Source organism: Camelina sativa, chromosome 10 (assembly GCF_030686135.1).
Source record: "Camelina sativa cultivar CO46 ecotype springtype chromosome 10, ASM3068613v1".
NCBI lineage: Eukaryota > Viridiplantae > Streptophyta > Magnoliopsida > Brassicales > Brassicaceae > Camelina > Camelina sativa.
Genome location: NC_141889.1, coordinates 24,978,532 through 25,002,862, shown reverse-complemented (window position 1 = coordinate 25,002,862; position 24,331 = coordinate 24,978,532). Strand labels below are relative to the sequence as shown.

At 38.4% G+C, this 24,331-nt stretch overlaps 3 protein-coding genes across 4 annotated transcripts; all 3 read right to left on the bottom strand.

Moving 5' to 3' along the window:
* Positions 1–2,421: 2,421 nt before the first annotated feature.
* On the bottom strand, positions 2,422–4,842 carry LOC104719695 (beta-glucuronosyltransferase GlcAT14A). Its single transcript, XM_087470078.1, has 4 exons — positions 3,881–4,842; positions 3,700–3,775; positions 3,490–3,605; positions 2,422–3,182 (listed from the first exon to the last, which is right to left on the bottom strand). Exons 1-4 carry the CDS (start codon positions 4,491–4,493, stop codon positions 2,668–2,670), a joined length of 1,320 nt encoding a protein of 439 aa, XP_087326204.1. The 5' UTR covers positions 4,494–4,842; the 3' UTR covers positions 2,422–2,667.
* Positions 4,843–11,655: 6,813 nt separating this feature from the next.
* Positions 11,656–13,866, bottom strand: LOC104719696 (pentatricopeptide repeat-containing protein At5g39980, chloroplastic). Its single transcript, XM_010437659.3, has one exon. The coding sequence runs from the start codon at positions 13,832–13,834 to the stop codon at positions 11,798–11,800; it is 2,037 nt and encodes a 678-aa protein (XP_010435961.2). The 5' UTR covers positions 13,835–13,866; the 3' UTR covers positions 11,656–11,797.
* A 1,763-nt stretch (positions 13,867–15,629) lies between these two features.
* LOC104719697 (HIPL1 protein) lies at positions 15,630–18,500 on the bottom strand. Of its 2 annotated transcripts, none has more exons than XM_087470751.1 (7): positions 18,342–18,500; positions 17,918–18,072; positions 17,081–17,834; positions 16,785–17,003; positions 16,508–16,686; positions 16,200–16,429; positions 15,630–16,108 (listed from the first exon to the last, which is right to left on the bottom strand). In XM_087470751.1, the coding sequence occupies exons 3-7, from the start codon at positions 17,451–17,453 to the stop codon at positions 15,688–15,690; spliced, it is 1,422 nt and encodes a 473-aa protein (XP_087326877.1). In that variant the 5' UTR covers positions 17,454–17,834; positions 17,918–18,072; positions 18,342–18,500; the 3' UTR covers positions 15,630–15,687. The 2 variants fall into 2 exon arrangements, with proteins under 2 accessions (XP_087326877.1, XP_010435963.2); XM_010437661.3 differs by having other exon boundaries at positions 18,175–18,362.
* Between the last annotated feature and the right edge of the window lie 5,831 nt (positions 18,501–24,331).

The following is a 24,331-nucleotide window of genomic DNA, read 5'->3' as shown; positions in this document are numbered from 1 at the left end:
TCAAGAGCTCCACACTCTGCTCCAATGCTGACACTAACATCATCGAAAACGTCTTTATAAGTCTTATACTCTTTGTAGAAAGCGCGTTTGATTCCCGCAAGAGTTTTACCACGCGCATGCATTGGGACTCGGGAACTCATCGAAGGACGACCTTCCTTTCTGCAAGACATGCCGACCTCACGACCTCCCATCATAAGATCGACATCGCCATCATCAGAGTTGGAATCAGTCTCGTGGGAAATGTCGCCATCTCTGGGACCCTCCGTGCCGACCTTAGCTCCATCTAAAGGGAATCCATCTTTCCAAACATCGAGAGCGGGCAAGAAACCTCGAGAACTAAAACCGCCGAACTCTGCCAGGCTATGACCCGGCTGGACGATCTCATTATGCCGACCTAGGGATTCACCAATCTCGCCACCATTGAGGAAAATGCCGACCTCCGCCTCGCTCCGACACGGCTGGACGATCTCATTATGCCGACCTAGGGATTCACCAATCTCGCCACCCTCGAGGAAACCGCCGACATCAGCCTCGCTCCAACCCGGCTGGTCGATCTCGTGATGCCGAGCTCGAGATTTACCAACCCCGCCAACCTTGAGGTCGATCTCAATGGGGATACCTCTTTCCCGAAAACAATCCGACCCTCCGGTTCTGATTCCGCCAACCTCACTCAAGTCTTGTCGATCTCTCCTCTTGGACATAAAGCCGAACTCGGAACCGCCGCTCTCGACAATCAATGGGTCGTGCCGATCAACAACTTTGCAAGGAGCGCCGACCACACAAACAAATTTCCTGTCCCAAATTCCTTCCTCGCCGACCTCGAATTCATGTGTGCCGACCTCGACTTCATTTGTGCCGACCTCAAATTCAAGTGTGCCGACCTCAACTTTATTAGTGCCGACCTCGATTTCTTTTGTGCCGATCTCCAAATCTACGCACGAAAAATCGCTAGCAGCCATCAACTCAAATCTCAATCGGCTATCTCTAGTAGATCCGACAGCTAGGGTACTGGAGATGCAATCAAGCGAGAGAGAAGAATAGAGAGAGAAAGGAGCAAAGAAAAAAAAAACATAAAAGTAAAAGACTACAGAGAGAAAGTTACCTTCTTTATGAAGTGGACAAAGTGGAGAAAAAGGAAAAGATGGAGAGTATATAAATAAGTGAATAAAACGGAAATTTTACTGCAAAATCCATCACCTTGATCTGCGACCTGCTCTTTTTCAGGAAATTCATTGAATACCGCACTCGAAGTAAAGACCGCTGGACATTCCTGGTATCCCTCGAGAGACGAGCCCGACATTTGCAGAAGTCACTGTAGCAATTTCGTCCCCTAGAAGCAACCTGAGACAATCTGTGCCAAACAGGCATATTACAAACAATTTGAGCATGCCCGCTGATCGCAGAAGAACTGCCGCTCTCCGAACTAAGGGGGGGGGAACTATTGTTGGATATGGGATGCGCCCAATATGGCACTCGGTCCAACAAAGCAGTTTAATCATGATTTTGGCCAGACACAATTGGGAGAAAGCCACTAATATTTTGCGGAGGGCAATCTCGGAAATTCACGATGAGAACCCTAGGGAACCATACGTCAACAGTCCTTTATAAAATGAGAGAGCATTTATTGGGATTACCATCCTGACTTCCAGACTGTACCCGGAGAGCAATACTTTGCATCAAAATCTGTTATTGTTTTCTTTCCATTTCCGAGCTCTTCCGAGCTCGTCATTATTCTATTTGTTAGTTTTCCTGTGAACTGACGAACTTAATCTTGACTTTTTGTTAGTGACGACCTCAAATTATCTCGTTAATAAATGAACCAGCTCAACTTTTCCTTGAAATCTTATTTATTAGTGTTGTGCAATCCCCAATACAAACACACACTTAAAAAACAAAAATACTCTCCAAATTAAAAAACCAATGTTATTACTAAAACCCGGAATATCAGGCCGGTTTGGAAATAATTAAGTAAGAGGAAAGAAAACCAACCTATTTAATATTCGGTTTTGTTTTAAAATTACTAATTTCCTAGTATTTCTTTCACAAAGAATCATTCTACTACCATTTTTACGTGTTAAGAAAAATGTATAAATCCTTTTTATAATACACTGAATTTAATTCTGTCTCTAACTAATAAACTTAAAATAATAGGGTTAGAAATTGTACTTTGTTAGTAAATTTTTTGTTGAAAATATAAAGTGACATTCTCCAACAAACAACAACAACAACAACAAAAATTGGACAGTAAAGATCAAAAGTGACCGGCTCAATCTGCGTTCGGTCTCAGTCTGTGCAACACAACGTATAAAGCTACAAACAGGAGAAACGACTTGGTGAATTTAGAAGTTGGAAGAATGGACACTAACTTTAAGAAAATAAAAAGGCAGAGTACAAAATTTTCACAAAGGGAACACTTCAACATCTCAAAATTCCAATCTGATAAATTTGAGAAAAATGTTCGAACTACAACAATACCTTAAAAAGGCATGTTGTGTGGAGTAACAAGACAAATACTTCCCACAGCCATAGCCTAATTGTTCTGTATCTTCACTTATATTCTTGACTAACTGAGGGATTCTATCAGATCCTAAATCACATCTAATCCCAAATAATCAAAACTGCTACACTCGACCAATCTCTCTGATGGCGTTCTCTAAGATATTCAGATCACTTGCACTGTTTTGGTCTGAAATTCTCAGTAGATAATAACCAAGTGACCAGATTCTCTAACCGCTTAGCACCTGGACCAGGCCTGATAACATTAGTGTCACCAATAACAGCACAAGGGTCACTCCCATTCTCATTGCTTCCAATGCACCAACCGCCAGGTGTAGCCATCCCAGAACCTCTGTTAAGCAGCTCATCGTCGATCTTATCAAGTACAGGATCTTCTCTTCTGAATTTTCTTGCAAACGGGGCATTGCTATTTACCATTTTAGTCATGTCTGCAAGGTTGAGATGGTGTGGATGCTGCTTAGGCGGATTATCCCACGATATGTAGTGCAGGTCGCTATTTACTGTCGTGTTTCTGAATTCCTCAGCGTTGCAGAGAACAGTGTGAAAATATCCTTCCGGAGATGAGAGAAAATTCGAGTAATACATTAAGACGGTACGAGGTAGATTATCCCAACCCCAAATACAGTAGTCTATGAATGGCCGTGATAACGCCATCCACGCAGAGCCTGTTTCCAAGAATCACTTGTTAGTTAAAGAGAAACTGAAATCAACACAATGTAACATAAGTCTTCCCAACAATCAAAGGCATCACACAACACCAACTTAAATACTCAGCAAAGGTATTGAATAAGATGAAAGCTTTGTCTAGCAATCTAAGAATAATGATTCCACATTGTTCAACCAATGAGAAATGTAGCAAATGTAAGAAACACCGAAACTAAACAATCAAAGTCTATGAATTGCTCAGAGATTATAAAGTTTTGACTAGCAATAAACAGTCTTGAACTGTTAAGTCTCAGAGAGATGAAGCACCTGTGAAGAGCTTGAATGCTGTTGGAATGCTTCGTCTTTGAGTAACCCAAAAAACATCAGACTTCTTGTTCAAATACAGTCCTGGATCTATAATAACCGGTTTAGCTCTTTGTGATCTGAAACAACCAAATCAAAATATGAGCTTCAGAACTATACGAAAACAGCAGAGAGAGAACAAAAAAAAACTCCAAACTCTAATAATCCTCTTACGCTTTCCATCCAATGTTACTCGTATGATCAATGAAGTTCAAATCCCGCGGCAAATGCGAAAAGATATGCAACAAATCTGATACAAGAACAACAACAACAAAAAGGTCAAATCTTTAGTGAAGAATCCTCCACACAAGTCACACAGAACCAAAAGTTTCAATCTTTTTGAGAAACCTCTCACCATCTTGAGTCACTAGAGGATAATCTGATGAGCTAAGATTAATAAACCAATCCCAATCAGCTCCTTCCCTAAGCAAAATCGCAGCAGCGTGAAGTGTATTCGCAACCATCGTAGGGCCACGATACGTGACAAGGTTAGCCTTCTCAATCATATGAACATTCATAAACCTCGAGAACAAAGACGAGTTCTTGATGTACCCATGAAGCTCCTCTCTCTCCTCATGAGAAGACTCTCTGTCTAAATGAACAACGTACCGGTTATTCGGATGGTAAAGAGCCAAAAGAGTTCGCCGGAGAGATTTGCCGTCGCCGGCGGATCCAGAAACCAAGTAAGCAAAACGTGTAGGCGAAGGGAGTGATGAGACTTGCTGAGGTTTGATCTTGGATTCAACGAAAGCTGATGAACCAGATCCGGATAACAAAACGGGTCGGGTAAAAGGGAGGAACCTGGCTCCGGATGGTGATGTTAGGGTTGTGAGGAAGAGTAAGAACAAAGCGAAGACTGAACCAATCAAAAGAGGGAAAAATATCCATTTGTGCTGATGATGTTGTTGTTGTTGATGATGATTCTGATGATGTCTCACATTTGAGTAATAGCTTCTCAATTTCTTCATCGGATCCCCCCAAACCCCTCACCCAAAAAAAATAAAATAAAAAAGAGAGGTCAATTCAAAGTTGACATCTTTTTCACTATTTTCTCGGATTTGGAAAGAAACGTTACAAAAACCCCCTTTTTTTTTTATAAAAACTGAAACTTTTTGTTGATTCTTTTAAAGGGTTGTTTTTTTTGTATCTGGATAGAGATATATGGAAATAAACGTTACTAAAGAAGAAGAACTGAAATTGGGAGAGACAAACGAAAAAGAGTAAGGGATGATACTGGTCAAGCGCATTTAAATCAGATCAGATCTCTTTTAGTAGGTAGGAAATAAACCAAAAAAAAAGATCTGGAATCTATGTGATGGGCCACTAAAAAGCCCATAAACTTGGAACATTTATAAGTCAACGAATGACTTTATATTCGTTAAAAAAAAAAAAAAAAAAAAAAAAAAAAAAAAAAAAAAAACAGACACAAATAGAGGATAAGTGATGTGATGATAAACTAATTTAGAGACTGAGTGTTCGTTCATTTTAGGCTTTTGTCCATTTTCAGACAATGATGGATGAGATCATATGTGGATTGGATATCGTGTTGTAATAAATGTAAGATATCGTGTCCAACTCCATTCGCTTCATGTCTATGTGGAGTGGACGGAACTGAGATCATGTTTATGAACTATGCGCTTCCATGGTTTACTTATTTTGTTTTCTTTCACTATGGGACAATTTCTACAGGATTTATAATCTATTATCTGTAAACCTAAACCTTTTTTCATTTCATTTAAATATTTATATTCTTAGCAGAATTATATAGTACTGTTATTTATAGATTATTATCTGAATTTTTTATTAGAGTAAATGTTTTACTTTCTACCAAACGTTACATATACTGAAATCATTTTTGCATATTATATATACATATTTATATTATACTAAAAAAAAGGTAGTCGATGCGCTGTGAATCTAAGATACAAGTGTATTTTAGGTATTTTTCAAGTAACAATTGTTTCTATACATCTCCATTTGAACTAAGTAATTTAAACAAATATATCATTTTGTTGGTAGCATTGTCATCTTACTAATTTTTTTTGTTCAAAAGCCTCGGCTATTCATTCATTCAAGGATAGAGGTTACAAATTTTAGATATTTAGCGAATCAAAAAAACTACAAACAATGGTTAAAACAGATAAAAGGGATAGAAATATCGACAACAAAACCAATAGAAATTGTAGACATGGGCTAAAAGGTACCAAATCACAAGCAAATCCAATGGATGTCGAAGCCACATTCACGGTCATCTTACTAATTATTTAGTTTATTTGGTGCTTCCAAATCAAAACACAATGTATTAATAACACCATCACCATAACATAAACTGGACAAGGGTAAATATTTTTTTTTTCAAGCATATTGATCATTTTTAAATAATTTTTGAGTATTGATTGAGATTTGTATAAAGCATAAATAAATAAAAATAAAAATAGTAAAAAGTATATATATCTTGAAAGTTGTATATGAAAAAAAAAAATTTGGAAGACATACGAGAAATGAAAATCTTTGAAATAAAAAAAAAAATATTTTTCTCAACCGCTTTTTAGCTATACAAATTGTTTAATGAAAAAGTTTCAACCATTGGAGAATGTAAAAATTGAAAACTTTATTTTGGCTTGTTGGAGGAGATTTTAACACTTGTCCTTCGCTTGTTGGAGGAGATTTTAACACTTGTCCTTCGCTTGTTGGAGGAGATTTTAACCAGATCATTCATTTTGAAGAACACTCCTCGCCCAATGTGAATTTCCTAACAAGCGCAATGATGGAGCTAAGTGATTGCCTCTCCTAGTTGGATCTGTTTGACTTACGATTTCAAGGGCCCTTTTTTACTAGGACCAACAACCAGCCAGCTTCTCCTGTTGCGAAAAAGCTTGATCGAGTACTGGTAAATGACTACTGGCTCACTCTATTCCCCAATGGCACTGCTACCTTCCTCCCTCCTATGCCATCTGACCACACTCCTAGCCTTGTTGACCTTGACTACCAACTATCAAAAGCCGGAACTAGACCTTTCAAATTCTTCAACTAACTGATGAAACACCCAAATTTTCACCAACTTGTAGAGGAAGCTTGGACTCAGGCCGAAAGCTTTGCTTTCACTCTGTCAACTCTATGCTGGAAGCAAAAGACTATGAAGTGAGAGCTCAAACACTTAAACAGAGAATTTTACAAAGATTCAAGAGAGAGTGAGTGAAACTAATCGTTTGTTAATGGATGTGCAGGTGCAGGAATTACAAAATCCCTCCACGGCAACTTTTCAGCGAGAGCGATACCTTCACACCAAATGGAATTTCTTGAGAGTTATTGAAGAAAGCTATTTCAGACAAAAGTCAAGGGTTAATTGAATAAAAGAGGGTGATTTGAATACTTCCTTTTTCATAAGATGTGCCAATCTCATGCCAACTACAACATCATCAGATCCTTCCTTTTGGACACTGGTGAATTACTCTTAGACCTTGAAAGGATGAGTAACCACGCAATCTCTCACTTTAAGACCATCTTAGGACCTGATATTCTACCTCAAAGTCCCATCTGGTCCTCAATGGCATGGTTCCAGGATCTGAATCCCTTTAGAACTTCAAGTCATCATACTCAAATTATGCTTGCAATTCTGTCTCCTTCAGAAATCACCAAGATAATGCATAAACTAAATCCAAACAAAGCGCCTGGTCCCGATGGATTCTTGTCTGGATTTTACAAGTCGGCTTGGAACACACTTGAGCCTGAAGTCATAGCCTCAATCACCCAGTTCTTTCACTCATCGTTCCTTCCAGCCTCAACTAATTCCACTATCCTAGCACTGATCCCAAAGAAGCCAGGTGCCTCATCGATCCGGGATTACCGACCAATTTCTTGTATGAATACGCTCTACAAAGTAGTATCCAAGCTTCTTATAACCAAGCTTAAACCATTACTACCATCACTAATCTTGCCAAACCAAATGGCCTTTGTTAAAGACAGGCTTCTACTAGAGAATACGATCCTTGCTGCTGAAATAGTTACCGGTTATCATAAAACACAAGGCCTAAAAAGGATAGTGATTAAAGTAGATATCACAAAAGCTTTTGACACGCTCTCCTGGGAATTTCTGTTTACTTGTCTGCAGGCACTTGAGATCCCGAACCAGAATCTTCGATGGCTACAAGCGTGCATCTGTACAACAAATTCACAGTTGGTTACAATGGAACGGTGCAAGGATATTTTAAGGGCAGAAGAGGACTGAGGCAAGGGGATCCCCTATCACCATACCTTTTTGTCATAGCCATGAAAAACCTCTCCCTAATGCTGAATAAAGCTGCGGAGGATGGGAAGTTTCAATATCACCACAACTGCAACATTGCCAAACTTACTCATCTATGCTTTGCTGACAATTTGCTCATATTTATGGATGGATCACTCACCTCGGTACAAAATGTCCTCCATGTTCTGAAAGGGTTTGAGGAGCGCTCAGGTCTGGCTATTAGTCTCCAAAAGTCCTCTTACTATAGTGGTGGATTAACTGAGGCAGAGGATAACTTAATCAGTTCGTCAACTGGTCTTCCCCATTGTACCCTACCTGTTTGTTACCTTGGTGTACCTCTCTGCACAAAGAAACTTACTATTCAGAACTGTGAGCCATTACTACAACAAGTAAAGGGAAAAATCAACAATTGGTGTTCTAAATCCTTATATTTTGCTGGAAGGCTGGTGCTAATAAATACGGTGATCGCAGGGATATCTAACTTCTGGTGCTCAAGTTTCCTATTCCCAAAAGCTTGCATTCGCAAGATAAATTCCATGTGCAGTGCCTTCTTGTGGAAAGGTGGTCTGGAAGGACACCACTCTGCAAGGGTTTCCTGGGAATCAATATCAAAGCTAAAGGATCAAGGAGGATTAGGGATAAGGGATTTAGTTACCTGGAATAAGGCTTGTGTTTTGAAACTTATTTGGTTACTCTTCTTTAAATCATGATCGGTTTGGGTGGCATGGTACAAGCTACATTTCTTGCGAGGATCATTGAGCAGCTTTTGGACAATGAAACAAAGACCAACCTACTCTTGGTTAGCAAACAATCTCCTCAAGGTAAAAGATATGGCTTACAACTCGATAAAACTGTGTGTGGGTAATGGTACTACCTGTAGATTTTGGTCTAATAATTGGTCCCTTTTTGGCAACCTATCAACCTTCCTCTCCCTAGTACGACTAGGAATCAGTGCTCAAGCCACGCTAAACCAGATTTCTAACCACGGCACATGGCTTCTTCCAAACCTAAGATCGGAGAAACAAGTATCACTTCATGCCTACCTAACAACATTAAACTTATGTGAGGAGGACGACCACTATGAATGGGAAATGGAAGGCAAAATCTTTCAAAAATACTCAACTAGACGGGTTTATGATAAAATATGTGACCACTTACCTTTAGTGCCTTGGCGAAATGCTGTTTTGAATAAGGGTGGGATACCTAGGCACAACTTCTTAACATGGTTGTTCACCTTAAACCGTTGCCTAACCAGAGATCGAATACTTGGATGGTGTCTTCAGACGGATCCACTATGTCTCCTTTGCAACTCACGTGCAGAAAGTCGTGACCATCTCTTCTTTCAGTGTAACTACTCGTGGTCAGTATGGAGGCAAATAGCCACAAGATGTTCACTCCAACCTTCTCGGACTTGGAATGCAACCTTAGGACAAATGACCAATCTGCATGGTTCAACGGAGCAACACCGATTATGCCGGCTGGATTGACAATGCTCCTTATATATATTATGGAATGAGAGGAACTCCCGTCTTCATCGCCAGAATTTCAGATCTGTGAAATCAACGCTGAAGCTCATCGACTCCACCATTAAGACCCGGATCGACTCCTTTAGAGCAACAAATTCAACCATTTCTTCTCTAATGCTGCAAATTTGGTTCTCCTCTTTGTGATCGTCAACACCACCTTCAATGACTCTTACTATTCCATCGCCTAGACTGGTATAACCTAGGCAAACTAGGTTCAAGATCTTTCAAAGTGTTTCTATTATTGTTGGGCTTCGGCCTTTTAAAACTAACTAAGGCTGGGCTGGGCCTTTGTAAACTTTTTCTTTTCTTTCATGCAATTAATAGAAAGCCCTTTTTCAAAAAAAAAAAAAAATTAAAAACTTTTTAATGAGTCTTTAAACTTTAATTGCGAATTTTAAAATTTAAAAGTATTAGTAAAAAACATATGACCATTGAAGATAAACGTACACCCTAGTCTATATAAACCCTTTCTTCACATGAAAACATGAGAAAACAAAGAAAACAAATCAACATGAATCTCAGCGGCTGAAATTTGGTCGTTATTAGAGACAACAATGTAAGAAGAAGAGTTTGTAGATCTATTAGTTTGTAGATCTATTGTTAATTTTCTCATGTTTTCCTGTGCAGCGTATTAATATCATTTTGTGGGATTATGAATGTCACAAGTTAACTTATTCCGAGGATGTTACTGGGTTTGTAAAAAGTCTTCGACATTATCTTAGAGGTTATCCTACTTTTTACATGAATATTGTGGTGGGTATTTATCAACCATCACAGATTAGTGAGATAGTCCATGGAAGCCTATTAACTCAAGGTATAGAAACGGATTATGTGTTGCCTAAGGATGGAAAACATGGTAAAGATTTAGCAGATTCTCGTATTATTGAAAATAGACAGATGTGGAGGGATGAACATCTCCTTATGGGCACTAGGGGATGTTCGGTTCTGTTGGCCCATGATGTTTATCATTTTTGAATAATTTTTGGATATTGATTGAGATTTGTATAGGGCATAAATAAATAAAAATAAAAATAAAAATAGTAAAAAGGATATTTATTTTGGAATTTGTACATGAAAAAAATATTCGGAAGACATAAGAGAAATGACAATCTTTGAAATAAAAAAAAAAATATATTTTTCTCAACCACTATTTTAGCTTTCGATCAACAATAATTTTTAATATACAAATTGTATCCTGAACGAGTGCAAATAATACTCTCTCATTTTTTACATAAAGCAAAATTATATACGGATTTTTTTAAAAACAAATGGAAAATCAAAACTTAAAAGTGATAATCACTACTTTCATAGTTATTTCTAAATCACATCACCTCAAAATTTAAAAAAAATATGAAATATTTTCTAGAAAGACATAACCTTGGAAGTACGTAATAAAGATAAAAAAAAATATTTGATGAAGTTCACATTTGTTTTGGTTTGAATAAAAAATGAGTATGGATCGATTTGAATATAAATATTAGAGAAGAATCAAGACATGTAAATGTCAGTGTGAATTTCTAAAGGCACCAACATTCAAAAGTTTCGGAAAAAAGTTTGAAAAATTTAGGTGAAAATACTTAAGAATAAGTTTGTTGAGAATGAAAGGATAAGTTTGTACAAAATTTTCATGATGAGTCTTGGATCAAATTATGTAGGTTTCAGTATTTAGGACCAAATCGAAATTGATTTTAATGTAAGCAAACAAAGTCAAGTTAAAGAATTAATGTAGTTTATTAAAATATATATATTTAGTTATATAGACACACACATGAAGTACTCAATATTTAATTTTACTTTTAAAATTTTTGAGAATAAAACATAATAAATAAAACTCATTAAAAACAAAAAATCTCGATTAAAATTAAAACAAATAAAAATGAAAACAAAAGTATTTTAAGATGGTAAACAAATTAAAATCAAATTGAGTTATGAGTGCTAATTTCTTACCTTACCTTGTAGGTTCTAGTAATTATGCGTGTGTGTTGCAGAGAATATCTCTAATCATTTTAATGGTTTTGAGTCTATAATTGTGGTTGGTTCATTTGATTTAGAGTCTTGTATATATTTTTTTTTTTGTCAAAGATTTTAGAGTCTTGTATTCGGATGATGATATGTTAAGTTTTATGTTTTAAGTGTTTCACAAGCAAACTAGAAAAATCATATGACATTTGACATCCAAAAAACGGCTTTAAAATTTCCTCTTTCTCTCATTCGATTCATGACTCTTGAAGCATCGTTTAGTTTATCTGCTCTCTCGTACAACGCGGCCACAAGCACAAATAAAAAAATAACAATCTTTCTTTTTATAATTACATGTTGGATCATCATACATATATTGAAGATTTGAGATATTGTGAGTGGAGGATGAAAAAGTAATTATTTATACGATAAATGAGGTAGATTATCCCAACCGCAAATGCAATGGATTGTTGCAAAGAACAGTGTGAATATACAATTGTGTTTACTCAAAGAAAGCACAAGAAGAATCATATGACATTTGTCATCCAGATAACGGCTTTAAGACTCCTCGTTCTCTCATTCGATTCATGACTCTTGAAGCATCGTTTAGTTTATCTGCTCTCTCGTACAAAGCCGCCACAACCAAATGCAACTCCTTGCTATTAACATTAGGATCAGATTCCAATATCTCAAACAACGATTCAACCATCTCAAAATCTTTCTTCGATGAGTATAAACTCAGCATTTGGAAATGAACTTCATCAGGGAAAACACATCCTTCCTCTTGCATTTCTCTGTAAACCGTATCTGCTTTTTCAAACTCTCTTTGTTTCCCGTACGCGTTCAACACCATAGCTATTGCATTTGAATCCGGAAAGTAACCAGCGGTTCTCATTTTCTCAAACACTTCGATGACATTTACATACCTTTGGTTTCTTGAGTAAAGATTGATCATACAGCCAAATACTGATATGTCTTTTACCTCCCCGGATTCAAAAGCTTGACGAAAAACCCATGTCGCCTCTTCAGTTCTCCCGGCTTTAGCCAGAATGGTGATAGCGGTTTCCCGAGGGATATTATCCGGGAGCTTTAACTCGTGAAGCAGACGTTTAGCATGACCCATTAGACCAACTCTTTCATAAGCCACAATCATGGTTTGATACAGAACTTGATCTATTTCCACACCCGAGCTCCTCAGCTTCTGAAACAGTGTCGCAGCTCGGTCCAGTTTCCCAGCTTTCCCCCATATTGATATAATAGTTGAGTAGGTAATGGCGTTAGGTTCAATACCTCGGCTCTGCATCTCTTGAACAAGATTCGTGGCCTTTTCGTGCTCCATAGTTTTCCCATAGATCTTAATCATCGTGTTGTACGTAACAACGTTCTGTTCAATGTCTTTCCTCTGCATCAACCTGAAAAGATGAATTGCTTCACCGAAAAGCTCAGCCTCGCCGTAAACACGAAGGATGGTATTGTAGCTAACAACATTTGGTTCGATATCTATTTTCCTCAAACTCCAAAACAACCTATCAGCTTCTTTAACCATGTCAAGCTGACCATAAACATCGATCATTATATTACAAGTCGTGAGATCCAACTCACAATTCACCTCTTTCATCTCTGCGAAAACAGACAAAGCTTCTAAAAACTTCTGGTTCTCCACATAAACACTCAAGAGAGTGGAGTAACTAACTGTGTTTGGTAACACACCAGCTTCGTTCATCTCCTTAATAAGTAACCGCGCCTCTCTAAACAATTTGGCCTTTCCATAAACATTGATCATCGAATTATACGCAACAAGATCAGGTGTAATACCAGACCTCTTCAACCTCGAGAAAATCGAAATAGCCTTTGAATAATCACACAGCCTCCTAGAAAGCTCAATGAGGTTGCTATACAAAACAAGGTCACCTGAGACACGGTCTTGTTCCATCTTCTGAAGCCAAGACAAAGCCGAATCAAACATACCCTCTTTCCCAAACGAAGTGATAAGCGTGGAATAAGTATACCTATCAGGGGTAAGAGCTCTCTGACGCATTTCGTCGAACAGTCCGTGTGCAATATCAAACTGCTTAGCTCTCAACACATTACGAAGAACTACATTGTAGGCGAACACAGAAGGTGTGTACTTAGCTTCCTCGTGAACCCAATCGAGCAATGCAAGTGATCTCTGCCAATCATTTTCTCGAGAAAGAAGAGAAACCATGAACCGTATAGACAACTGTCTGTCTTTGTAAGTTGAAAGCAGAGAAAAAAGCTCACTTTCGTTCTGGGTCTGGTGAATTGAAGCTAAAAGCTCGTCCATATCGACGTCGTGATCGAGAAAAGCAGATCTTTGATACCTCCGATGTTTCCTCAACGCTTGAAACGACGACGTTGAGTTCTTCTTTTTCTTCTCTGGTTGTTGTTTTCTCCATACCTTTATGGTTTGTGAAGGTGATGAAGAAGCAGAGACTGTGAATATGAGATTGCGTTGTCTAGCTACAGCAATGGTGGAGATATGAGGTCTGGTTAAGGGTAATAATGGAAGAGAAAGTGAAGGCGAAGAAGATGAAGCAATAATATCTATGTACAACATTGGATTTTGCAATCTTTTCAAAAAAAAAAAACAAAGATAAATCTTTATTATATAGCTCCCAAACATTTGTACACAAGAGAAACAAACGACGCCGTTTTGTATTATTTATTATTACTTTTTGTTTGTCTTTTACAGTTTTACCTACTGTTTAGCGTTGTTGACTTGTGTTTACCATATAGTTCAATGAAATTAAAAAAAATCAATGCTCAATGGTATGTTATTTTAATAAAAAAATAAATTACTAGCTAAATAATATTGAAGTCTTGAATAATTTACTTTATTTTCTAAATATTAAATTACATATGATTTTAACAAAACTTAGAACTCTTTTAAAATCTTTGTATACTGAATAGGAACATAGAATTCTAGTCAACAATACTTATCATATTGCTTTCCTTTCATGGTAACAAATCAACAACCTATTCAGTCAAAAAAAACATTTCTTAGTATATTGCTTTCTTTTTGGGTCATAAGGAACAATATAAATAAGTAGATTAAACATTTTTCAATCTCAATCACAATAAAAATATGATGAATAATATCATGAGGCTCTCTAATATAATAGTTGTGGTTACTCTACTTGTTCTTGCATCTAGCCTTGCCCAGGCTAGGACCATGCAAGACCCTCAACAAATAGACTCTAAACCGATCCATCTACCACCGATTATCCCAACCGAGCCGTTTCCTCCACCTCCACCAAGCCAGGATCCGCATACATCAGTGAAGCAGTTCCCAGTCCCAATTTTTTGTCCTCCGGGTAAACACTATTGTATTTCTCCTGGAGTCCCCGGTCCTCCTCCCGCATAAACTCAAGTGTTCCTTTTGTAATATTAAACACCTAAAAATAAATATAATACATGACAATGTAAAACCTGTTTTGTATTAATTATTGTGCTTTCTAATCATGAATCTACAATAATTAGTTAACTAAATTTCATTACTTATGTCTCACTTTGAGTCTTTGACCATGAAGCAGAACATGATTCTCTACAATTAGTCAAGTACATTAGGCTGACAAGTAAATCAACACGAACCAACGAGAATCTTAAACAAGATATCCGAACATGTTCATGCTATAAAACTGATGTTATGACAAACAGAGCACCGAAGCACAAAAATTTATATATATATATATATATATATATATATGTGTGTGTCTGTAATTTGAAAATCATTCAATATATTTAATTTAGAAAATTAAGTTAATAAATGTTATATATATATTTATGGTTGTAATATGTATAACCATAAAATAATTATATTTCTATTGAGCTATAAGTTACCTGTCAAATTTTATTCAAAATTTTCTGCACTATTTCAAAAATTATAATGAGAAATATTGAAAATGCTATAAAACACACCGCAGAGGCACAAACACAGCAAATAAACAGTGTTTTTACTGTACGAGTCAGTTCATGTATTTTCTTCCACAAAATCTCGTCTACTTTTACAGTGGTATTCCAATTAATTCTTAACTTTTTCCCTCATTCCAAGAGGGACTGAACTATCTAGGGGGACAATGAAACCAACTTCAAGTGCTAAACCACTAGACTACCACACCCTTGGTACAATGTCACATTGTCATTACAAAGTTTATCTTCTTAGCTTCTGAACCCAACAAATATTTTAAGATCTTTGAATATCTTCTTGAAATATCATACCAATGATCAGTCCAAAACCAACGTCGTCTCCTAATTTCCAACAGGGAGATGGATCCAATGATAGTCTTTCTCATTTTAATCTTGAAGCTTACTAACAAAAGTTTGTTGATGTTGCCGACTAAAAAGTAATTACCTTAAGATCACAACTCACTGTTATAACTTTTATGAACGGATCTTAATAAATGTTCATTTTCAATACATTAGAACCAAAATAAAACACCAATTAGCTAGGAAATTTATAACAAGAGTACAGATGTTGTGTAGTCGTTTAGAGGATGAAGGAGACGGTGGAGAACGACCAGGCTGTTGTAAAGGAGGTAAAGATGTTGTGTTTTCAAGAGAGCAATGGAAGTTACAGCGGCTCGGGCGAGCGATTCTGTATATACCAGTGCTTGCAAGTAAGTAAACGTCTTTATTGTTGTCTTGTCCAAAGGAGAACACAAAGCCAAGTAGTGGTGGTGAAGAAGCAGAGGACTCTGTTTCAAATGAGCAAGGGATTGGCGAATCCGAAGCGCATTGTAACGGAATATGAGAGCTCGTGAAGTTTCCACTACCAACTGGAGTTTCAGTCCCTCCATAAATGACTCCGGCGTATAAGTCTGCAAAGAGATACCTAAAACACAAACAGAGGAATTGTTCTTGATTTGACAATACTGACATGAATGATATATATAAGGAGAAGAAGAGGGAATGAGCCAACGTACGTTCCATACAAGCATGGATCAGTGGAGGAACGGTAAAAGTATCCACCAGTTATTGATGCTGATCCGTCTGAATGATTGTACCACATTACAGGCAAGATCGGATTTGCAATCTTTGTTGTTGAGTTGCTTATTTTAGAAGAACTTGAGGGATTAAACGGCAAAGTTCCCTCGTAGTAATGCCAACCATAGTTTCCTCCCTTAGTGATCATATCAACTTCTTCATATTTGTCCTATAAACTCAACATATAAGGAAATGTTCATTACTTAGTTTTTGACGAAGAGAGAACATAAAAAAATGTTTGTTATACCTCGCCAACATCTGCACAAAGAAAATAAGATGGCCTCTCTGAATCAAAACTGCATCGCCATGGATTTCTTACTCCCATGGCCCATATCTCAGGAAGCAGATTCTTATCTTGAGAAAACGGATTGTCCTTTGGTATAGAATAGTTTCCCCATAGCTGAAACTTGCTTATGGCTTTTGTATCTGAATACCAAGAAAGAAACAAGAACCAAAAAAATCAAATTCTATGTTCATTTTGTGATGTATGCGGCTGTTGTATATATAGCATATGTGTTACTTACCAAGAACATTATTATTCACATCAAGTCTCATGATCTTCCCGAGCAACGATCTCTTGTTTTGTGCAAAGTTGTGTGGATCTCCTTTACTTCCACCATCTCCCATCATGAAATACAAGTACCCATCTTTAGGTCCGAACAATATCTGTCCACCGTGATGTGTTGTAAAAGGAAGACCCATTGTAAAGATTCTTCTTACCTCCACCGGTCTAACATAAGTCCCTGATTACATATCAGTAACGTTCTCAGCAACATTTAAGATAAGGGTAAAAACAAACGAAGGTGGTAATGTTTAATACCATTGGTGAAGAACTCTGATATGACACTATGGTATTGACATGGGTTTGCTCCATTATCAGAATCTAGCTTTTCAGGGTCACAGTCAATATCTGAGTTGCACGCGCATTTGCCAGAACACTCTGGCCACTTAACTTTATCGCAGTTGAAAGAAGCGAAGAATCTACCGTTTTTCAAGAAGTCAGGATGGAAAGCTATTCCCAAGAGACCAAGCTCAGCATCAAAGTGCACTTCTCCAGTAAGATCAAGAAACAGGTTAGTTTCGTCTATTTTCAAAACTTCTCCAGATCCTTCAGGTGGAACTGTCACCAAGTATATCTTCCCAGGTTGATCAGACAAAAAGACGCGATTAGAACCATCAGGATGAGGTACCATGTTAAGATAAGACCCGTTTCCTAGCTTCTCGAGACATATGCCTGAAGGAGATGGACTAGTAGCTTTTGAACTGTTAAATGAAACAGCCTGGCCAGTGAAGCACACAGAGGATTCATCTGAAGCTCCACCAAAAATCTTGCAGAAGTCGTTTCTTGATTTCCACGTATCAGATATTGTGGAAGTGTTGTTGCCTCCATCTCCGGCTTGAGATGCAAAAGGAGTGTTGGTTACAGAGAAATTATGGCACTCGTTCCAAAATCTAGCGCAGAAATCAACGTTGGCCAGCGATTGTGTTGAAGAAACTGTGGAGTTGCAAAGCACAGGAACTTGTCTAGATTCTGACTCAACACGGTAAAGCTCTGCTGCGAAAGGATCACACTTCTGCAACAAGATAACCGAATCCTTAATTGACAACAAGATAACAGTACCATAGCATCCAAGAAATTTAAACATTTGTGTTTTACCGAGCAAAGTAATGATTTGAGGAGTAGAGAACAGCTCCCAGATACATTGACTGCTTTAAACTGTCTCTGCAACTCCAAGTCTTCAAGGGAGTTACAGCATACACTTCCATTAAACTGACAAAAAGTGACCCGTTGCTGTGGATTAAACGGTGCAGCTGACCACAAACAGATTATAAAAAGATCAGTAAAGAGACGGCACAAAAACACAGACTTATCAATCTAATTACCTTTAAGATAACAGAAAAAGAGCCACCTACTCAAATCATTACATAAAGGATGTGACAAGGAGCTTTTGGCAAGAAACAACAGAAGGGAAGAAAGAAACAGAGCTATTGAACAGAGAGAATCCATTTGAAAATAATCCTAAGAGATTGAAATTAAAAAAAGATGAAGACTACAAATTCCACAGATTCAAACCTCTTACCAAGAAATCAAAGGGGAGACCAAAGCTTCGGACAAGAACTGATAATATCTTTTAAAAATAAATGTGAGACATTTTTTATTTTAGTTGAATCGGCAGACAACTAGGAGAATCTACAATAAATCTAATATGCAATTTTTTTTTTTAACCCAATAGAATAATATAGAATGAATTATTGGCGTCGAAAAGTGTGTTGACTAATCAAAGAAGATAACACAACTAACCTTTGATTTCAGACTTGTGTTTTTCTCCATACCTTAAAAAACCAAAAAGAACAGAACATCATCATCCAATTCAGGTACCATGAAACTAAGAAACAGATCATGCTCTATGCAAAAAGCTAAGCAATTCGTACTTTAGCCTACTATGACAATGGCTTCTAGTCCACTGCCTTTGTTATTACAAAACCCTTGATAGATATATTCTCCACAACACACTTAACCCATACTTCCCATTGGTTAACTTGTATCTACTTGTATGTAAACTTGACACACACTCGTCTATATACTCGTAAATCTTCACTCGTCTATGTACTCACATTCAGTTCAAAAGAAGAGAAAAGTTTAAAAACGCATCATCATTATCAAGATTCATGTTACATCACATACTCTTAACTACTTGTTGTTAATTCCAACAAAAGCAAGCAAAACCACTTCATCTTAATTCAAAGGGATTGTAATTTGCAGAAGCATGAGGCCATGGCCAGAGACTTGGCCTCAGAGACATTGAGGAGATGCTGGAGACCCATCGCAGAGAGATGCTGAAGATCACAGATGAGAGTGTTATGGTATAGAGAACTCTCAACATACAATGAATACACTTGGAACGCGCCAAGCAAACGCTTTTAATCAATTGATCTCTTCTTCCTTCCTTCTCACGCATCTTGTCATTGTGTCCACAATATTTCTCCATGTCAGCACGTCACGCCACGTCAGCATATCAGCCATCTGAGACACTTCACAACTGCCTGTCCCCTTCAGAGCTTTGTTGCACTTTCAATCTCCCCCTTTTTGACTGAACTTGTCAAACAAGCATCCATGCATTTAACCTGTCAAAACAAAAACAGCCAGCAACAAACCAACAAACAGATACAGCTATACTAACAGTGTATCACAGCTCGTAAAAACATCAGAAGATTAAACGATCAACGAGTAAGCATTACGACCGCAAAAGGTATCAGACAAACTAGAACAAGTCTCAAACAAAACCAAAAAGAATATAAGTCTGAAAAGAAAACAACAACAAGGAGCAGCAGACAACTTAAAAACAACAGCTCCCCCACAGCTCAAACTCCCTCTCAAGCATCTGAATCAGACTCATCTCCCCCTGCTTGTTTGGCACAGATTAGTCAAAAATATCAATAGACACACGGAAGGCTATTTAGAGATGTGACAGCTTACCACCGTCCAAGGCGTCTTGCAGAATTGGAATGGCCAATCGGATGGCTTTGCGCTCTGCAGATGTTCCAGCTCTAAGATGAGACTCCGTAGGACGTGGAACAGTCTTCTTACCCTTGGTCTTCTTTGGATCTTCCGGCTTAAGACATGGAACAGGTCGTTGGGCTTCCAAGAGCTGATAGATGAGACTGGGAAACGGTAAACGGAATCCTGACTGAGCTTGCAGACCCAACTGGATGATCTGATCATAGATCATCCTCCCAAAATCAAACGGAATGCGATGCATGATCATGTAGATCACCATGGCCCTGTTTGCTGAGATGTACCCTGTATTCACCGTGGGAGACCAGTTGCTGCAGCACATTTTATTCAATTCCTTGAGCACCGGGTCCTTAATTGCCGTTGACACCAGTTGTTTGCATGTTTTCACTTTACCGCCAGATAAGAAGAGAGCAAGATCCTCCTCCAAAAATGCAGTTGTCTGCAGTCTCTGTTCTCTCACATCCACTGTCTGAAGCCCGAACAGGGCATTAATACGACCTGGGGAAAACTCATACACAAAGTCTCGGACCAATACATCAACTGAGTTCCCTTTAATCTTCACTGCCGGAAGATTTGCCCAGAATTCATAGACTACATCGGAATCATAAGATCCGATTTGATTGACAGTTTTCAACAGACCAGCTTGATCAAGCGCTCCCTAGCTGGATCATCTACCCTCAGAGAATAACGAACCTCAGCAGCAATAGTTCGAGAAGCAAAGAAGCCATACCTTCGGGCAGCATCAATAGATATGAACCATTTCGAGTCAAAATCCCTTGAAGGAGCACTACGAGACGTTGACACACCTTTGTCCTTGCTAAGAGACGGACGCTTGGAGTCACGGCTGTCCGTATCAGCAGCTGATTGTCGCTTGCGCAGACGTGACGAGATTCCTTTATTTGACACAGTAGGAACAGGAACATCGCTGGTGAGATCGACCACCGGGAAACGGGATCTTGTCCTTCTTGGTAAAGAAGATGAAGAGTCACAGGTGTCGTGGTCCGCTTTGACAAACAATGGCCTAGGAGAAAGAATCTCAGGCATCGGAGGTGCTGCAGTTGATTCGTCTTGAGGTTCGTAGACGACCATCATCCTGGTAGGATCAAGTGAGAGGAGAGGCGACGACGGAGGCAAGGCTGAAGGAGGGGTGTGAAGCTCCTCATCGGAACTGGAATCATAATGGAAACCACTAAAGACAAATTTCATGATGATCAAGAGTTAGAGAGCAAAATCCGAGGAGAGAAAAAAAACATAGAAGCTTAATCGACAAAGAACTGAAATTGCAAGGATGATGAGAAGAACTAAAACCCTAGGCTCTCTTTTTATACAACCTCGTGAACCTTCTTGGGCTGTTGACTTTGGCCCATTAACTATGTCAATCCTGAAAACACTCAATGAATCTGTTATGATACATCAAATCTTTTTTCCTTTTTAATCTCAATTGCATTTATCACACGATCCTAATAAATCACATCCTTCACCCCTTTAAAGGAAACTGAATCTGTTCATGAATCAAAAATATCAGATACACACAACCACGAACAATGAACATGAAAGCACCCAGATCGAGACATAACACATGTGAGCAACATCAAGATTTTTTTTTTTATTTAAATAAAAATCAAAAGAAAAATAGATTACAGTACTATCCATACCTTTGATGTGTCAACCACTTGTTCAGAACATTTGCCAGGAACTATCACAACCTCTTGAATTGTTGAAAATCAGAGACTTGATGCAAGTGAGTAGTCTTTCACACTATCATGTCTTTAGTCTGCAATCCAACCCAACATGTTAAGGCAGCTGGAGATTCTCTCTTTGAAGAGCACACATTTTTTTTTTAATATATATATGTGCCTCAGCCTTCTGTTAGCTGTTTCACTGACATGAACACAGTGACATCAAGAGCATGTCAATCATTGATATCATACTTGTCCCCAAACAGAGTTTTCCACTTGAGGATGTACTTGTGTGTCTCTTCACAGCTCCTTGACCTCCTTAAAACATGACAACATTTGACAGGATGAATAGACCGGCATGACAGGCAACTATTTCCCACAGTTGCTTACAAAGTGCTGATCTTCTATGTATTATAGGATTTCCATGACCTGTCCTAGCACATGTTTCTGTCTCTGATCAACACATCTTAGGTAAAACAGGTTAGAACTCACAAACACCAATGGACTTCCTCAGATTTACAAATCTGTTGAAGTCCAGAGGCTTGGTAAACAAATCAGCTAACTGTAAATCAGTGCTCACATGGTCAATCTCGATCAGTTTCGCCTCAACTAGTTCACGAACAAAGTGGTGTCTAATATCTATATGTTTGGTTCGTGAATGTTGAACAGGATTCTTTGAAATATTTATTGCACTCAAATTGTCACAATGAATTCAAAGAGTATCAAAATCCATACCATAATTCGAGGCCATTTGTCGCATCCAGAGGAGTTGTGTGCAACATCTTCCTAGCGCAATGTACTCAGCTTCAGCAGTTGAAAGAGACACACTATTTGTTTCTTGTTGTGCCATGATATCAGATTGTTGCCCATAAAAAAACAACCTCCACTTGTGCTGCGACGATCATCCACAGAACCTGTCCAATCAACATCACAATATCCACTCAGACAAGTGTTAGTATCCTTGGTATAGTAGATACTAAATTCCAATGTCCCTTTGATGTACTTGATGATCTTCTTAACAACAAGGAGATGTGACATCTTAGGCTTTGCTTGATAGCGTGCACAGATTCCTACTGACAGACATATGTCAGGCCGACTAGCAGTTAAATACAGTAGACTCCCAATCATCCCTCTGTATAATCTCTCATCTAAATCATGCCCTTCTTCGTCCTTGGAGAGTTTGTCGTTTGCGCCCATTGGAATCTTTGCTTCTTTACTTTTATCCAAACCAAAACGTTGCACAAGTCCCTTAGCATATGTACTTTGAGAGACAAAGATCCCATCAGCTGATTGTTCAACTTGCAATCCCAAAAAGTATCTTAGCTCTCCCACCATGCTCATCTCAAACTCTTGAGACATGCTTTCCACAAACTGTTTTACGAGAGGCTGACAAGTGGAACCAAATACAATGTCATCCACATAGATCTGTACGAACATCAGATCATTGTTGTTGTGAAGAACAAACAATGTTTTGTCAACACTTCCTCGACTGTATCCTTGATCCATCAGAAATGTAGTGAGTCTCTCATACCATGCTCGTGGTGCCTGCTTTAGACCATACAGGACTTTCTTCAGTCGATAAACATGTTCATGATGCTGCGAGTTCTCAAAACCCTTTGGTTGCTCAACGTAAACCTCTTCTTGCAGTATTCCATTCAGAAAGACACTCTTAACATCCATCTGATGCAAGTGAACTTCAGAGCACATGACATACCAAACATAAACCTGATTGACTCCAACCTTGCCACCGGAGCAAAAGTTTCATCAAAATCAATTCCCTCAATTTGAGAGTACCCTTGAGCTATCAACCTTGCTTTGTTCCTTACAATGCAACCACTCGCATCACTCTTATTCTTGAATATCCACTTTGTCCCTACGACGTTGACATCTGCAGGACGCTGAGTGAGTTCCCAAACATCACTTCGTTCAAATTGTTCCAGCTCATCTTGCATAGCAGCAACCCAGACCTCGTCTCAGAGCGCCTCCTTGTGATTCTTGGGCTCAATAGAAGAAAAAAAACATGCAAATTGCACTACATCAGAATCTTGAGAAACTGATTCCGGAACAACAGCCTTTTGTTTCTTCCCAGCCAGCTGAGCAAAGTCAATCTGCTTTCCTCTGGTGACTCTACCCCCCTGAATCAATCATATAACATCATTAGAGGAGTGATTCCTATGAACCTGAGAAGTCACAGAATCTGAACCAGGTGGTGATACAGGCCTGTCAGAGACAACATGACTGGCAACTTCTGGCACAGGCTTCTCAGCATTAGTCACCAAGTATGTGTCTGAGACAAGAGGAACTACTTCACTCTGTAGGGAGGAAGTGTCGTCAACCACCACATTGACAGTCTCTTGGACAGATCGCAGACGTTTGTTGTACACTCGAAAAGCAGTGCTATGAACGAAGTATCCTAGAAAGATCCCTTCATCACTCTTGGAGTCAAATTTTCCCAACTGATCCTTATCATTGAGGATATAGCAGAGACATCCAAACACATGGAAATAATGCACTGTTGGAGACTTCCCTTTCCAAAGCTCATACGGAGTCTTACTGGTTCATGGACGCACATGTACACGATTGATGATGTAACACGCCGTGTTCACCGCTTCATCCCATAATCGATGAGGAACCTGATTACCATGCAACATCGCCAGTGCCATCTCTTGCAATGTTCTGTTCTTACGTTCAACAACACCATTATGTTCCGGCGTTCCTTGAGCAGAGTATTGATGAGTAATGCCTTGATGTCCACAGAATTGCTCAAACTTATCGTTTTGAAATTCACCGCCATGATCGCTTCGAATGGTTTCGATTGAGCACTTCTCACTTTTGATCTGCAATGTAAAAATACGAAAACACTCAAGAGTATCAG

Excerpts from the sequence above, each read along its gene's own strand:
- LOC104719695 (XM_087470078.1), bottom strand. The coding sequence starts at position 4,493 with ATGAAGAAATTGAGAAGCTATTACTCAAATGTGAGACATCATCAGAAT. Across the intron at positions 3,606-3,699 it reads AGTAACATTGGATGGAAAGC|ATCACAAAGAGCTAAACCGG; the intron begins GTAAGAGGATTA and ends TGGTTGTTTCAG. Across the intron at positions 3,183-3,489 it reads AGCATTCAAGCTCTTCACAG|GCTCTGCGTGGATGGCGTTA; the intron begins GTGCTTCATCTC and ends TCTTGGAAACAG.
- LOC104719696 (XM_010437659.3), bottom strand. The coding sequence starts at position 13,834 with ATGTTGTACATAGATATTATTGCTTCATCTTCTTCGCCTTCACTTTCT.
- LOC104719697 (XM_010437661.3), bottom strand. The coding sequence starts at position 18,268 with ATGGATTCTCTCTGTTCAATAGCTCTGTTTCTTTCTTCCCTTCTGTTG. Across the intron at positions 16,430-16,507 it reads TTTGTGCAGATGTTGGCGAG|GACAAATATGAAGAAGTTGA; the intron begins GTATAACAAACA and ends TTGAGTTTATAG. Across the intron at positions 16,109-16,199 it reads GATCCATGCTTGTATGGAAC|GTATCTCTTTGCAGACTTAT; the intron begins GTACGTTGGCTC and ends TTTGTGTTTTAG.